Consider the following 17,551-nt stretch of genomic DNA (forward strand, 5'->3'; position numbering starts at 1 on the left):
CAGGGATAGTTAAAAATAAAAAATATGCAAAACAATGACAATGTGCGCTACCAGAAAAGAAAAGAAACCAAATAAAACTGAAATTATGATCAAACTAACAGAGTCATGCACCCACTGATAAGTGATCGCACAACCCCAAGAATATGATGCAATAATAAAGTGTTGTGCTGCTCAATAAAACATCTCAAATACATGCATAAACGGAATATTATTAAAACAATCAAATAATCAATGTGTCCATTAAATAGTTCATATCCATAATGTGTAAGTGATTAACTATTTGGATCACTTACACATTATGGATATGAACTATTTAATGGACACAATGATTATTTGATTGTTTTAATAATATTCAGTTTGTGCATGTATTTGAGATGTTTTATTGAGTAGCACAACACTTTATTATTACATCATATGACTTTATCGCTGTTTCCAAAATTTAAAAATGCCTTAAAGAACACAGATTTGATGCCATTTGGGACATCCATTGTGCTGCAACAAAGATACTGCGCAGAGTTCCAGAAAATGATTTCCAGGCAGGGGCGGACTGACCATTTGGAAACTCGGGCAATGCCCGAGGGCCCGGGGTCAGTAGGGGGCCCCATGAGATGTCCCTGGTAGCTTTTTCATAGGCTTTTTTGAGTTTGGGCAAGGACACAGGGGCCCCATGATCCCCTATTGCCCAGTGGCCCCATGAGCTGTCAGTCCGCCCCTGTTTCCAGGCATGCTTCCGGAAGTTGCAAGGTGGTGCAATGTAACTTTGTAAAAATTGCCATACCTAAACTTCAGCTTTAATAATTGGATTAAAATCATTTAATGTTGACAGAACTCTGTTACAATAAAAAAAAGTTTGAAATGGCACCCCACAAAAAAAACGTTATAATACTTACCAGTCTAGAGGGTGATGACTGGATTTTTGCTCTTTTGCAGGGCTACACCAGCTGAAGAATCTTCAGTATCTGACATTTTACATGGTTCTTGTGTCCCCTGCTACACACTGCAGTTCCACTGTTGTGTTGCACTATTTGATTTATTATTATTTCTCTGTAACCATCACTTGTTTATTATTGCTCTGTGTCTGTAAGCTGTCTCCTCCTGTCTAAACTGAGCTCTTTCTCTCACCGTACTTGTGTATACCTCTCCCCCCTGCCTCTCTCTTTAGTCATTCCACTGTATCCTGTCTACCTGTATGCATCTTTCCATGAGGCTTACAACATTAATGTTTTTCTACCTATGATTAACCTCCATTAAATGGAACATTCAAATGGTTTTCCTCATCTGACTTCCTCATCATGTGAGTTTATTCATTGAGTTACACTTTCTGACCCGATGCAAGAGATAGATTAAACACGACAACCGTATAGCTGTATACATCACTGGAGATAAAGTTTTGTGGTCTTGTAGATGCATCAGAACATCCACCTCCTGGGTGCTATGTCACCCCTCTGCTGAAATGCAGTAATTCTGTAGCAGCTGGAGGATGGAACCACAGAGTGATATTGGGGGTGCAACTATTGCTGCACACTCTGAAGCATGCCAGATACTGAGGAATCTTTAGCCACTGTAGCTGTGAAAGATAGCATAGTTCTAAGCCACAGCTTACTGGGCTGGTAACTATTTTACCTTTTCTTTTGTAGGGTGCATTTAAAAAAAAGTTCTGCTGGCTGTTTCACTCTAAACAGATACCCCAGCTGCCAGTACCAAAGGAACATATTGATTTGCTAGGATACCCTTATGTTTTCATAAAATTAATCTTAGGAGTATTGGCTACTCTGATATTGCTGAAAATTATTTCTTAGGAGTGTAGGTAATATATTCTGCAAGTACAATGTCTACAGTCTTACTATTAATCAGTTGCCGTAAAGCCTATGTTTAACCAAAAATGATTTAAAAATCAGCACAAGGGGCATTATTTAAAGTCAAAGCAATGTGTCCCTTGTGCTGTTGGCTGATGTTTTAGTTAAAATCTTCTTTTTGCCCCCACTACTAGAAAATTATGGTGCAAGTGGTTAATAGAGCTGAAGGACCTTTCATATGCACTCATCAAGGGTGCCAGCCATGCCCACCTTTTTTGCCAACCTACTCCATTCATAGAAGCCATACTATAGCTTTAATGAATGAAAAGCACCCCGTGAATGGAGGAAGGGCAGATGAATTAAAGGCTCTCCCGCTCCAAATCATAGGTCAATTTTCATTTATAGAAGCTATTGTACTGTTTTTATGAATGGAGGAGATGGGTGAAAGGGTGGGCATAGTCATCACTCTTGATGAGTACATAATATATAATGATAATTTAGTGTTCAGTGAAATACCATACAATGGGAAAGATGATGGGATGTTTAAAAAAAATGACTCCTACTTGCTTTATTCTATTCTCTGATTCATTGAATACCAGTTGTCCTGTATATACCACTGCCAATATTAAATGTTAGACATATATAGGCTGTTGTCAGCATATAGGGGTCTGTGGGTCAGTGGGGTTCATACATATCCGGGTCAAGACTTTACAGTAGATCATTTTTAGAATGGGGCACTAAGGTTCGAACTTTTTTTGCTACCTATCTTCATTTTGCTTCTGGTACCTAACTGATTGAGCCTTTCTGTTGCCAATGGATGCCACTGGTCCCTAAATAGTTGTATTTTGTTCATAGACTATACAGACTGGCTCTTGAGCCAAGGGTTTGTGTATTCTCTTCAGGGGTGCCTGCAAAATGTTGTGTGAAATAGCTCTGAGAAGGTGTCAGCAACTTGGGTACTCTTTACTCTCTTCATATAATGTATTGCAGGGTTTTCTCCAAGTTGTCTATCAGCACTGTGTGATCAAGGCTGCAAACTGATCAATGGTATTGCTATGTGTACCTGTTTCCATGGTTACTTTCTTGGAAAAGATGGAAAAAGTTGTTACGGTAAGTTTATGAATTCTATACATCTGTTCCAGCATTTCCTCTGTTTTAGACAAAGTGATAAAATGGAACATTCAGTTGATATCACATGGAGATCAATCCTCTAGTAATGTAGTAACGCATATAGTAATTTGACAACTGTGTGTTTTCTGCAATTTTTTTTTCAATTTTGTAAATTATATTTTAAATTGACCAAAGTTGTTATTGTGGGGATTGCATTTGTTTACAACATGCAATATTCTTATTATATTTTCAGACTTTGCTGTATTTGCATGTAAAAGTCAATTCACATACAGGATATGGATATTTTACACCAAGTTATACTGGTCTAGCTTGTATCAATGCAACTATGTATACAAACATAATGACAGTGATAAAAACATTTGATTCACATACAACGTATTTCACAGGTATGAAATCTTTATTACTTCTCAGAAAATATTTATGACATCTGTACTTTTCTCTGTATTTTAGCTCACTTCAGTGCTACTGTTTTCTGCTTTACAGACCCCTTTATAGAAGTGAACAATTAGGCACTGCTGCGACTTGGGGTCTGATTTGCGAGACCCCCAAGTCTCATGATGTGTGAAATTCCATGTTAGTCAATGAGGGCTGTCTTAATTAGCACTATTGAGGTTACTCCAGCTTTAGAAAAGGTTCCTGTACTACTTCAAGACGATTGCTATCCGACTTTAATGGAAGTTATCCTTATCTATATTGATGTGATTTGGATTACATTACAGGAAGATTATCCAGGCAAAGTCGCATTCCATGAAAGTCATGCATCAAGTTGCACCTAAGTCGTACTTAAGTCACCAGCAGGGGCGGACTGACCATTTGGAAACTCTGGCACTGCCCAAGGGCCCAGGGTCAGTAGGGGGCCCCATGAGATGCCCCTGGTAACTTTTTCATAGACTTTTTTGAGTTTGGGCAAGGATACAGGGGCCCCATGATCCCCCATTGCCCGGGGACCCCATGAGGTGTCAGTCCACCCCTGGTCCCCAGCAAATAGCCAGGAAGTTGCCTGGCAAAGTCGAACCGTAAGTCATGCGACTTTCAGGTTGCAGTAGTATGAACCGAGCCTCAATCCCAATTAGAAACTGGTGACAATTTAAAGAGGAATTCAATCTTGCACTAATGTAACTATGTATTTACTATACCTGGCTGATGCCCCTGGAGGCTGGAAATCACTGATGTACACACCACTACCTCCACTTGCTTCTGGGTCCCGCACTAAACGGCTGGCTTTTGCATTCTGAGTAAAGGAGGTCGGCTAATCTGCACTGCACCATTCAGAGAATGTTTTGCATTTTCTGAATGAATGCAAATCATTCTCTGATAGGACAGGGTAGAAAGCTGGGGCAGTAACATCATGTTCTCCACCTTGTCTAATCAGAGGATGCTTTGTATTCTTTACAAAAATGTAAAGCATTCTCTAAATTGCACCCTTGCTGAGTGGCTGATCTCCTGTATTCAGAATGCAGCAGGCCAGCCATTTAGCACAGGTCCCATGAAGCAAGTGAAGGTCGCTGAAATAGCAATTTGTACGTCAGGGATTTCCAGCTTCCAGGAGTATTGGCTAGGTATGGTATATACACAGTTACTTCAGTCCAAACTGGACCAATGTAATTATGTATAAATTATCCACATGTTAACATCTATGAGGGGTCTGAAAAGCCAGCATCGAGGCTAGGTTCACACTGATGCAGTGCAAACTGATGCAATTTCACAGTGTGATTTGTGTTTTGACAGGTGCAAATTTAATGCGATTTCTGAAGGGACTGAGCATAGCTGGAGATAAAATTTGCACCACACCCACACCAAATTCGTGCAGGACCCTTTTTAAACCAGATCAAATTCACACCACATAGATGTGAATGGCCTTGATAGAAAACAATATATTTTCAGATGACATGCAAATCTTTGCCTTTTGGATCGCATCAGATCCGCAATAGATTCACATCACAGTGAGAATTGAGGGGGAGCTAACATACAGAGAAAAGTACAGATGAAATAAACATTTCTGAGAAGTAATATAGATTTCATACATCTGACAATGTTTTACTGTGAACCGAATGTTTGATAGGAAAATTACCCCTAGATAAAATAAAGAACACAGCTAAAATGACTCATAAACCTTGGTGAATTGAGCCTACGACAAGCTAAGTGCTGAACTCTAGGCAGATATAAAAGACAAATTGATACTGGTTTGTATTTATTTATGCAGAGTGGCTAAATGGTTAGCACTTCCGCCTGGCAGCACTAAGGTTGTTGGTTTGAATTCCAACCACGGCACCACCTGCCTGGAGTTTGCATGTTCTCCCTGTGCCTGTGTGGGTTTCTTCCAGGTACTCCAGTTCCTTCTCACACTACAAAGACATGCTGGTAGGTTAATTGGATCCTGTCTAAATTGGCCCTAGTATGTGTATGTATGAATGTAGATTAGGGACCTTAGATTGTAGGCCTCTTGAGGGTTAGGGACCGATGTGAATGTACAATATATATATATATATGTAAAGTGCTGCGTAAATTGATGGCGCTATATAAGTACCTGAAATAAATAAAATATAAATTCACCATCAAATATATTTTTTTAAATGCAAGCAATTTAAGTACCTGAATTTAGCTCAATACCAGCCCCCTGTATAGCAGAGCTTACACTGGGAGGGGGGGAAGCAGCACAAGCAGCCATCCAGTTCATGTACTGACAAGGAACATGTCAAAAGCAGAAAGGAGAGATAAGCTTTTTGGTGCACTTTTTCTCATTCACTGTCCAATCACAGGCTGGGGGCAGGAAGGTGACCACCCAATGCCAATTCCTTAGGCCCCTTTCAGATGGGGTGAACCCAGCAGTGGATCCGCTTGCTCAGCGGCGATCTCTCCTTTGATTCCCATTAAGCAATCAGATGACAGGTCTGTGTCTGCTCCGCTGATGCAGAGAGGACACAGCCCTCTGTTTTCCATGGGGCGGTTGGATGGAAATGGACCGTCTGACTATCATCCGATTCAATCCCATTCACCAGATGGATGGGGAAGGGATCCCCATCTGTCTGTTTTTAGCATACAGGATCGGATCAGATTTTGGCGGGTGTCAGCAGACGCATGACCGCTGACTCCTGCCCCTCCATAGAGAGCTATGGATGGTCTGATTGGGTCCACCTGAAAAACTGACAGGGGGACCCAATTGGACCATCAGTGTGAAAGGGGCCTTAAAGTGGAAATGCACTGCTTCTGAGCACCAGAAATGCTGTTTAATTCATTGTTAATATTCAAAGCAACTCACCCATCCATACGCCCTGTTCCAAATGTTAGTTAGTGTTACCAAAAAAAAAATAAAAATCAGGTTGCCTGCCCTGCCATACAGTTCTGTAGTTCTGAAAACTGGATGATCAACAAAACAAATCCTTTGGCAGGTAAAACAGCTGCATTTTAGGAATTTCATCCTTGAATTCAGCTTTAAAAGAATATGGGTACATTATGAGAAAGGATGAGCATATGGAAACACCAGGGAAGAGTAACAACACAGGTCACACGCATATTTGGGGAACCTTCCAAGATTTTCTAATATGCCCACATACATTTTAAAAGGCTGACTAAACATAGTGCTGTGTACTTGACACTTTGTTAAATACACAAGAGATCTGTTTCATTTCATGTGAGAGCTGCTGGAACAGTTGACTAGACTTTCCATTTTTTGGCAAGAGTAATATGAAGCTGAATTCTAATATTTGAATCCTTGAATCCTAATATTTGCAGTAATAAGAGAATGCATTAGTATGAAACAGAGAAATGTTCTCTTTAAATGGCAGCCTAAATGTTAATTAGGTAAAAACACATGGGCCATCTAACATGTGGGGTGGGGAGGACCGATATCTGGGGGCCCCCTTGTTTTTAAATGGGGCTTCCAGCTTCCAAAAGGCTTCCTGCCCTCAGACCTCCACAACCACCAGGCAGGGAAGAGGCCCTTGTCCTCATTACATAGAGAGAAGGTGATCTGCAAGGGGGTTTCCCCCCATGTTGAGGGCATGTGGTCTTACAGACTTGTCACCCCCCCTTCCTAGCCAGCCAATGCTCTGGGGTGCAGATGGAGCTTTCCTAAGATTAACAGAGCAAAACCTATATGAGGCAGCTGGGCATTAAGGCCCTTCTACCGCATATATGCATATTGCTGTCATAAAGGGGTTAAGAATAACTTTGGAGTGCTGTTTTATCTTTTTGCCAGATATTGATGAATGTTCCCGGTCTCAGGGACTAAACCCTTGTCATCAGCAATGTAAGAACAACATTGGAAGTTACAGATGCATGTGTTATTATGGGTATCAGATCTCAGCCAATGGACGTACATGTCTACCTACAAAGCACCCGAATACCATTGCTGGTAAGTTACAAACTTTTTCCAAAGATGTATTCCAAACAAATATAAAATCATTTTGAATTTTCTGAAGTCCTATGGCATATACAGTAGGTGTGTTGGTTCAGTTTTCAGTTTAATAACACTTAGTTTGTCATTAAATTATGTGCTTCCTCCACATTAAAGGGTATGTCCAAAACTTTGTATTTCTTTTTTTAGTGTAGAGAAGGGTGGGGAATGATTAAGCCTCATCAAGTTATTCATTGCTGTCTATGTCCTGCTGCGGAAATTTCTCTTCACTTTCTGTCTCGGTTACAGTGGTCATCAATACAAATATATAGGGGTGAATCTTCCCAGTGTTCAAAACATAGCAGAGGGTCTAACCTTCTCCTATTCAAAACTAAAAAGGACTTTTACATGTACTTTAAAGCCTAAATCCAGCCAAAAAGTGAGCAGCAGAGAGCAGAAGGAACACTTATTTTCCCATGTTCTGTCAAAGCAGTACTCTCAAGACTTTAACATGTTCCGTGTCCAACTCAGTGATCTTAGAAACTATATGGGTTTGGATTTGATTTGAAAAATGTTTAAAGGATATCTGTTCTTTTATTAAAGGTATTCTTTTTAGGACCAGAGACCCTCCTACAGTACCCCTTCCAAATCTGTTCTTAACTGACCCCTCTCCTCTAGCAAGATATTTGTAAGTCACCCACCATATGTCTCATAGCCTCTTGATACATTTCCTACCAGGCTTTGCTTTTCCCACACATGCATGCTGCAATTTATAATAATTCATAAAGGCCATTCACTTTTTTAACCTGCTTCTGGAGACTAAAATATAAAACTCCATAAATGCATGAAGTTAAAGAGAAACTACAAGGGGGAAACTTGTATAATATTTTAAATATTTTGTAGAAGATAAGTATGGGGATTTAAAATAACTAACATTCATACTCACCTAGGTGGATGCAGCACCGCTCTGAGACCAAGAACTGAGCAATCAAAAGCCACTGATCACTCAGTTCTCGGTCTTGAATGAGCAGATGGATGTCAGTCACCGGCTCTCTGCTCTGTCCCTCCAGCTTTCACTGGAGCACCAGGATGTGAAGGGAATGGGTGCGGCTGGTTCAGGCTCTCAGCGGCTCGCTGAGATACTCGGCCAGCTGCTGGTTCAGGCAACTGGGTGGATCCTGACTTTAAAGTCGGGATCTCTCCAGAGCCTGGACCGGCTTAGTGACAGTGGAGTTTAGTCTGCTGTTGGCTGAAAACAGGTCACAGGAGTGCAGAAAGAAGTGCACTCTTGTGATTTATAAGAGAAGTAGGGACAAAATAGCTTTGGCCCTACTTCTCCATTAATATATTTGTGAAAATGACCAGTGTTTGTATTTTTTTTAAGTGCATGTACAGTAGGTCAAATTTTTTTTTAGTTTTGGATAATGTAGGAAAGTAAAACCTTTTGTCAGGTTTTTATAATTGTCAATGTCCATGCTAGAGATTCACTATCATTGTCCCCAGTATAGAATGTGATGGGAAATCCAACATTTGTGATTTATAACAATAAGCGGAGATGAGGGGAAATCTTCCAGTGGGTAAATCTGTTATGGTGACAACTGTCTCAGAGGAGCCCATAAGGTGATATCAGGGGCCACATTTCAGGCTTCCTCAATCGAGTAAGTTGACCACCACTGCTCTAGAGTTACACCTTTAACTTGCAGTAGCTTAAACATGTCCTTTACTGATTAATTTTTTGGAAAGTGGGGCGAATAGAGCAGGACTCTTTTACAAGTTCATTTTTAAGGTGTAGAGGTTATTTTTAAAATTAAGTGTAAAAACAAAGAGTTTACAAAAAGAGCAATGAATCACAAATATCTCACCCTACAAAACATATCATAGCAGATTCAGCAGAACCACGAGAAGGTGGATTTTAAGCATTTGTAGATATTATTAATGATTAGTCCTTTCCCCGAAATGTATAATTACAGCTCCTGGTCCTTGTGGAGAATATGGTTGTGAGTTAAGCTGTAATGATGGAGGCTGCGAACATGTCTCCCGCGTGTGTCCTCTTGGTTTTCACATGACCGAAACAGCAAACGGAGTCACCTGCACAGGTATTCTGGTACCCTCGCTTCTACTATCAGACTATAGTTATATGTTATCTTTGTGAACAGCCTTTTTATCATACCTGCCTTGTACCAGACATCAATGAATGCGCTACTTCTACTTGTGAAGGAACTTGTTTGAATACTGACGGAGGCTTTGTATGTGACTGTGGGCCTGGCCTGAAGCTTGCTGCTGATAGGACCAGTTGTTTGGGTGAGTCATAACTCTACGATATTGCAGTTTTTGGAGGTTTATGCTGAGAGTGCTGGCATACAAACCCCACTAATTCATTTTCAAGGGTTTAAGGTATCTGAAATTATTAATAGAAAACTCAAGCTGACAGTTCTAACATTAATTTAAATTATACAATGGAATGGGAAATGGAATGAGTAATGGATTCTAAGAAGGTTCTAATGTGCTATTCACTTGTTCAGTGAAGAGCTTTTTTGTCCTGGATGTCCTGGATGTCATGAGTCTTAAAAGAATAGTTTGCCTGGATCCACCCACCATATGTAATTAAAGAGTAATCCCCTTATTTTTCCAGTCCTTGGTGGGATGAGTCATGTGAACAACTTTTGTTCTTAGAAGTTTCTATGGTGCTTTACACTGGTTCTATGAAGGTCTTTTTGGTCCCTTTGTTCCTCCTCATTATAATCCTCTAGATTATATTTTTGTTTTGATATTTCCTGACATGTTCCAAACATTAACGTCAGCTTGGTTATGGGACTTGGATTGAACCACTGTAAATTCGCAAATACTGTGTATCTGGAACCAAAACTTTCATGCATAGTCATTTTAGATTTCTACTGACTTTTGCTTTATAGCTCATATATGCCTTTTTCTCTGGCATAATTATATACTTATATTAAAATTATTACTATCCATTGTTTTCTAACCTTCAGATATTGATGAATGTTTGACACAACGATCAGTTTGTCAACACAGATGTAAGAATATTCATGGCAGCTATAGATGTTTGTGTGGAACAGGGTTCGCCCTACAGAACAATGGACAGACATGTGCAGGTAAGCAGCAGTTATTAATCGTTTGTATTCTCTACCCAAATTGATTTCTGTTTTGAATCATTTTATAAATTATCTTTCCCGTTGTTTGTATTTTGTTCACTTTTGAAAAGATCTGCAAGGCTAAACTCAGAGCACGAAAACTGTTTTAGACGTTTAACTGTTCAATGTCATTGCTTATTGCACAGATATCAATGAGTGCCGAAGGCCAGGGTCATCTCATCTTTGCCAGCACTTTTGCCACAATACCTATGGAAGCTTTTTCTGTTCGTGCCGAGCTGGGTTTGTTCTTAGCATAGACAGAATGTCTTGTGTTGGTGAGTATATACTTGTATAATATACCTGTATAAGGTATTTAGTCTCTACTTGTTCCAACCAATCTTCTCTTGAGACTTAGCGCTTTCACAAAATTCTTCCCTTGTTATAGATGGATTGTCCACAGATCAGTTTGGTATCTTTTTCTGTGCACTATATTGTTGACCTGATTATTTGATGCCAAGGAAAGTCTCACAGCACTTTAGGTAGTTATTGCTGTATCTTGTTTTAACAGGTCTTCTGAGACCTTACACTTTCACTAAGTTCCTCTAAAGAGCTGTGTCCATCACATCTAATCATTTCACCCTTGCTTTTGTTGGACTTGCCACAGGCCACTGTGGTATCTTTTACACTATGTACACTGTATTCATAACCTGGTTATTTGATGCCTAGGAAAGTCTCACAGCATTCTAAGATTTAGGTATTTATTGCTGTATTTGTTGCAATTCATGATCTTCGAAGACCTTGTGCTTCACTAAACTCTTTCAAATAGTTGGGTCCAACACATCCAATAATTTCCCACTTAATTTTGATGGTCTGTCTACATGTCACTGTGGTATCTTTTACATTGTATTGTTGACCTGGTTGTTTGATACCAAGAAACGTCTCACAGCATTCTAGGCGTGATGTAGTTTGCTGTATTTGTTCCCACTTTCTTCTGAGAAAGACCTTACATTTTCACCGGGCTTTACCAAGGACTGCATCAAACACATATGATTATTTCCCCCTTGTTTTTGATGGACTGTCTATAGGTCACTGTTGTATCTTTTACACTATGTGCACTGTATTGTTGTTCTTATGTCTAATGCCAAGGAAAGTGTCACAGCAGTCTAGGAAGTATTCGCCGTATATACTATATTATTTATTTATTTGCTTCTCTTTATTGATGTTTTTTTGAATATTACTAAATGAAGGAACTAAGAAGCTAAAACTTTTTTTTGGATACAGTATAAACAAATTATAGTATGAAATAGTTAACACTGTTTTTCATTGGAGAAGTTTTCCTTCAATTTCTGTTGCAGGAGGTCTCTCCAAATAAGGGAAATACACACTGGAAGATTTTCCCCTTATTCCTGAAAACTCAACATTTTAGATTTTCTCTTGCTTTCATTTCTGGTGACAATGGTCACCAAGCCATGTATGGAGGATGAACATCCCCATCAGAGACACAGACAGCAATAAAAACTTGACAGAGGAACCTAAAATATGCACACAAGCCCAAAGGTGTTTTTAACCCTTGGACAGTAAAGACTGTCACCCCCCAATAATTGTGCCATATGTGCTTTTATTTGTATTCTAGATATGAATGAGTGCCTAGAAAACACCACCCTGTGCTTATCTGGCAGCTGCATGAATACACTGGGGTCATATGTCTGCTCCTGCCCTGATGGATTTCAGTCAATCAATGGTGGATGCTCAGGTAAAACATTTTAAAGCATTTGAAGTTCTGGTACCCACAAACATGAAGATCTTTCTGTGAGATCAATGGAAAATCAATTTGTTCTCATCCCTTGATAAGCTAGTCCCCTCCCATGCATTTTTTTCTTAATTTGGGCATTGGCATAAAATGTGAAGAGATCATTCTCCTTTCAGGTGGAAAGTAGGAAACAGTCAGCCATCAAACATTTCTGCAATTATTAAGAAACTTGTTTCTTTGCTTAAAGAGGAACTTCACTCCTTGCTTCAATTGTTTTCCATTCCCTCTTACCGTTTATGCTAGGTTGTGCCTAAGAAACATACTTGTTCTGTATGTCCCACACCATGATCCTCCTCTGCTGCATCATTGGGAGCTGGTTGTCTCTTCTGGGTTCTTGCAGCTGGCCCCCAATGGAACTCTGCAGGAACCTCCTTCTCCAGCATTGTGTTTGTGCCTCTGATGCCTTCTGGAATATCTGATGTGGATATCCCAGGAGATTGCGGAAGTAGAGTGACTTCATTCCTGCCTATGCGAGAATGAAGGCATGGAGGAAGGCCAGTCTGTAGGACCAAAAAAACTAAACCAAAAAAAGTTGTATGTATTAAGTTTAGGAGGGAGGAGGATTAAAATAATGAAAAGGAGTATTTGAGAATGAAGGTCTGCTTTAATTAAGCAAGCTGGGAATTACCCACCACACTAGATAGGACCTTATTCCAGACTTGCATAGGTGAGTTGAATAATAACATTACTTGTTTTTTTATGCCTTTTACAGTGATTCCTATTGAGACACAGACTGCAAGCTTATTACAGGCAGTGCACAGTGACTGGATGCCACTCAGGCCAACACCACCAATGGCTACAAGCACTGAAACACCAACTACAGGTGCTTCCCAGACAGAACTGGTTAGTACCAAGTTACCACAAGAAATGTTTACCACAAAGTCTACCTCAACGCAACCAACCACAACAACTAAACTTGATCCAGTGCCTCCACCACAACATCTCAAAACAGGTCATTCTTCATTTTCTCAAAAATCTTCAGGAATATCTCACATGCCTCTGAAAGAGAACATAATAATTCCCACTGGACAACCTACTGTCTTGGGCACACATGTGCCTTGTTGGCATAACAGGGAACTGCGGCTGACAGGCAGCACCTGGACAGAGCCAGGATGTTTAGATTGCATTTGCAAGGTAAATGTCATTGTTCAAAAGTACTGAATTTTATTACAGGAACTGTTGCAACACTGTTTTAACTATGGTGCCACCATTACCTATATGGGTGACTGTTCATATAACATACATCAGTAGAGACAAACCCCTCTCTGAGGAGCCTAGTGTTTATTCTGTACCAATAGGGGATTATTTTTGGACATGGCATGGGCTTGTGTCCGGGGAAACTGGACTAAAGAAACTGGACTAAAGGTCAACAGTTAGAGCAGACTGGATAGAGTTTCTGGGTTCTGGTGAGGCCAGGCTAGGTCTCCCACAAGCTGTTACAGGAGCGGTGTGGTATGTAGGTTTTTGCCCAGTAACCAGAGGAAATCTGGTAAAAGAAACACAGACGCCACTTTGTCAATCATTCCATAGTGGATATATACATTATGCCAAGTGAAAAAGAGTTATAGGTTTTATTTGAGCGACATAGCAGACTGGATGTCGCTCCACTTCCTTAAACTGAACCTCTCCAAAACCGAGTTTCTTGTCTTCCCCCCAGCCCGGACACCACCCCCCATTGACTTCTCCATCACATCCAACAACGCCACCATCAAACCCGCCCCGCAGGCCAGAGTACTTGGTGTCATTCTGGACTCCAACCTATCCTTCCAGCCCCAAGTCCAATCTTTAACAAACTCGTGCAGACTCCACCTCCGCAACATCGCCAAAATACGCACGTTCCTAACCCCAGAAACCACTAAACAGCTCATCCACTCCCTCATCATATCATGACTCAACTACTGTAACTCTCTCCTCACTGGCCTGCTGGCTATCCCCGCTTCAGTCGATACTGAATACGGCTGCCAGACTCATTCACCTTTCCAACTGCTCCGTTTCCGCCACCCCCCTCTGCCAATCCCTCCACTGGCTTCCGATTGTGCAACGGATCAAATTCAAAATCCTAACACTGACGTACAAAGCTGTCCACCATACTGCCCCGAACTACATCACTGACCTAATATTCAAGTACCACCCAACACGCACACTCTGCTCCTCACAAGAGTTCCCTGGTCTCCTCCTCCCATGCCCGCCTCCAGGACTTCTCCAGGGTGTCACCCATCCTCTGGAACGCCCTGCCCCAACCCATCAGATTATCACCTACTCTCCTCTCCTTTAGGAGCACCCTGAAAACCCATCTCTTCAGGGAAGCCTACCCCACCCCCTGCTAACCTGCCGACCTCCTCCACTCTTCCTACCACTCCATCCCCCACAGCTATCTCCTCCTTTACCACCATCCCCTCCCTCCTAGATTGTAAGCTCGAAAGAGCAGGGCCCTCGATCCCCTCATGTTTTGCATTGTATTGGTATTGTTCTGTCACATGTTCTGTCCCCCTTTGTAATGTACAGCGCTGAGTGAACTATTGGCGCTTTATAAATACTGTATAATAATAATAATTTAGCAAAAATGACAGTAATACCTCACTTAGAGCTACCTTGACATAGATTTATTGTGTACATTTTTAGGAAGGGAAGGTTTCATGCAACAGAAGGGTATGTAATCCAGACTGCTCACATCCCGTCTTATCCCCCGATAGCTGCTGCCCATCTTGTGATGGTGAGTATGTCACAGGAACCCCAAATAATATTTAAACTTTCCTCTACTGTCACACATTGATTGCTTCTGGTTTCTGGCAGGGTGCTTGTTTGAGGGAAAATTGAGAGCAGATGGAGAGCTCTTCCCAATTACTCCAGATAATTGTACTGTTTGTATCTGTCTGGTAAGAATCATGAATTTTAAACTCAGTTTATGTAATTTAATTTGGTCTAATGCAATTATTCTACAAATACCCATATGTGTACAAATACATTACTGGCATTGCATGTAAGTCATAAAACTAAAGATGGCCATACATATGAGAAGGCTTTTACCTAATTTAATATAGTTTGCTTTATTTGTATTTTTTTTAACTAGAATATATATTTTTGTTAGCATATATTTAGATTATTGGCCATTCACGATAGTTATGGATTTCATATAACGTAGCATTCCCATCTCTGATTAAAGAGGACCTGTAGATTCTCCCCAAAAACTATATTTACACTAAAGCCTTTTATATTGGTAAAGGTGACCAAATATGACTTTTTTTTTGATCAGTTAGTGGATTGATCGAAAAAAAACAAAAAGCAAGGTGGATATAGGAATTAGAGATGAGCGAATCGAACTTGGCGAAGTGGAATTCGTTTCGAAGATTAGGAAAAATCGAATCCGCCGAATCCGAAAATTAGCAGACTTCGGATGCGCGAATCGAAATTTTCCAAAAATGGCGGTGACATGTGTGGCGACGGAGCGGGGATCTCTGGGAAGGCGCGCAGACAAGGCGCGCTGACCCATAATGCATTCATTCATGACATGTGATCGCATTAGCCAATCAGCAGCCAGCCAGCCAGCACTGTGTAATGGTCGAGCTATAAATTGCGGCCATCTTAGAATTCTCCATTAGCCTCCGGTCATTCAAGAGAGACAGACCTCTCTGTATTAGGGACAGAGTTAGGGCAAGAGAGACTTTAGGGCCACAGAATCGTTACTTAGGGACACAGAATCGTTACTTAGGGACACAGAATCGTTACTCAGGGACACAGAATTGTTAATCAGGGACACAGAATTGTTACTCAGGGACAGACACAGAATTGTTACTGAGGGACACAGAATTGTTACTGAGGGACACAGAATTGTTACTGAGGGACACAGAATTGTTACTGAGGGACACAGAATTGTTACTCAGGGAAACAGAACTGTTACTCAGGGACACAGAATTGTTACTCAGGGACACAGAACTGTTACTCAGGGACACAGAATTGTTACTCAGGGACAGACACAGAATTGTTACTGAGGGACACAGAATTGTTACTGAGGGACACAGAATTGTTACTGAGGGACACAGAATTGTTACTGAGGGACACAGAATTGTTACTCAGGGACACAGAATTGTTACTCAGGGACACAGAACTGTTACTCAGGGACACAGAATTGTTACTCAGGGACACAGAATTGTTACTCAGGGACAGACACAGAATTGTTACTGAGGGACACAGAATTGTTACTGAGGGACACAGAATTGTTACTGAGGGACACAGAATTGTTACTCAGGGACAGACACAGAATTGTTACTGAGGGACACAGAATTGTTACTGAGGGACACAGAATTCTTACTGAGGGACACAGAATTGTTACTGAGGGAAACAGAATTGTTACTCAGGGACACAGAATTGTTACTCAGGGACACAGAATTGTTACTCAGGGACACAGAACTGTTACTCAGGGACACAGAATTGTTACTCAGGGACAGACACAGAATTGTTACTGAGGGACACAGAATTGTTACTGAGGGACACAGAATTGTTACTGAGGGACACAGAATTGTTACTCAGGGACGGACACAGATTTTTTACTGAGGGACACAGAATTGTTACTGAGGGACACAGAATTGTTACTCAGGGACACAGAATTGTTACTCAGGGACACAGAACTGTTACTCAGGGACACAGAATTGTTACTCAGGGACACAGAACTGTTACTCAGGGACACAGAATTGTTACTCAGGGACAGGCACAGAATTGTTACTGAGGGACACAGAATTGTTACTGAGGGACACAGAATTGTTACTGAGGGACACAGAATTGTTACTCAGGGACACAGAACTGTTACTCAGGGACACAGAATTGTTACTCAGGGACACAGAACTGTTACTCAGGGACACAGAATTGTTACTCAGGGACAGACACAGAATTGTTACTGAGGGACACAGAATTGTTACTGAGGGACACAGAATTGTTACTCAGGGACACAGAATTGTTACTCAGGGACACAGAACTGTTACTCAGGGACACAGAATTGTTACTCAGGGACACAGAACTGTTACTCAGGGACACAGAATTGTTACTCAGGGACAGACACAGAATTGTTACTGAGGGACACAGAATTGTTACTGAGGGACACAGAATTGTTACTGAGGGACACAGAATTGTTACTCAGGGACAGACACAGAATTGTTACTGAGAGACACAGAATTGTTACTGAGGGACACAGAATTGTTACTGAGGGACACAGAATTGTTACTCAGGGACACAGAATTGTTACTCAGGGACACAGAACTGTTACTCAGGGACACAGAATTGTTACTCAGGGACACAGAACTGTTACTCAGGGACACAGAATTGTTACTCAGGGACAGACACAGAATTGTTACTGAGGGACACAGAATTGTTACTCAGGGACACAGAATTGTTA

General features: G+C 41.0%; 1 protein-coding gene across 1 annotated transcript in view; it reads left to right on the plus strand.

Annotated features, from left to right (window-relative positions):
• VWCE (von Willebrand factor C and EGF domains) overlaps positions 1-17,551 on the plus strand; it is a 132,039-nt gene that overhangs the window by 39,287 nt on the left and 75,201 nt on the right. The window contains exons 5-14 of the mRNA XM_089654996.1: positions 2,787-2,906; positions 7,126-7,281; positions 9,234-9,359; positions 9,448-9,564; positions 10,254-10,376; positions 10,562-10,690; positions 11,989-12,108; positions 12,878-13,299; positions 14,788-14,878; positions 14,959-15,041. Of these exons, the coding sequence (XP_089511122.1) occupies positions 2,787-2,906; positions 7,126-7,281; positions 9,234-9,359; positions 9,448-9,564; positions 10,254-10,376; positions 10,562-10,690; positions 11,989-12,108; positions 12,878-13,299; positions 14,788-14,878; positions 14,959-15,041 (1,487 nt within the window). The remainder of the gene's footprint in view (positions 1-2,786; positions 2,907-7,125; positions 7,282-9,233; positions 9,360-9,447; positions 9,565-10,253; positions 10,377-10,561; positions 10,691-11,988; positions 12,109-12,877; positions 13,300-14,787; positions 14,879-14,958; positions 15,042-17,551) is intronic.

This window comes from Staurois parvus, unplaced genomic scaffold (assembly GCF_062004578.1).
Source record: "Staurois parvus isolate SC_StPar_1 unplaced genomic scaffold, SC_StPar_1.0 ptg000818l, whole genome shotgun sequence".
In the NCBI taxonomy this organism is placed as follows: Eukaryota; Metazoa; Chordata; class Amphibia; order Anura; family Ranidae; genus Staurois; species Staurois parvus.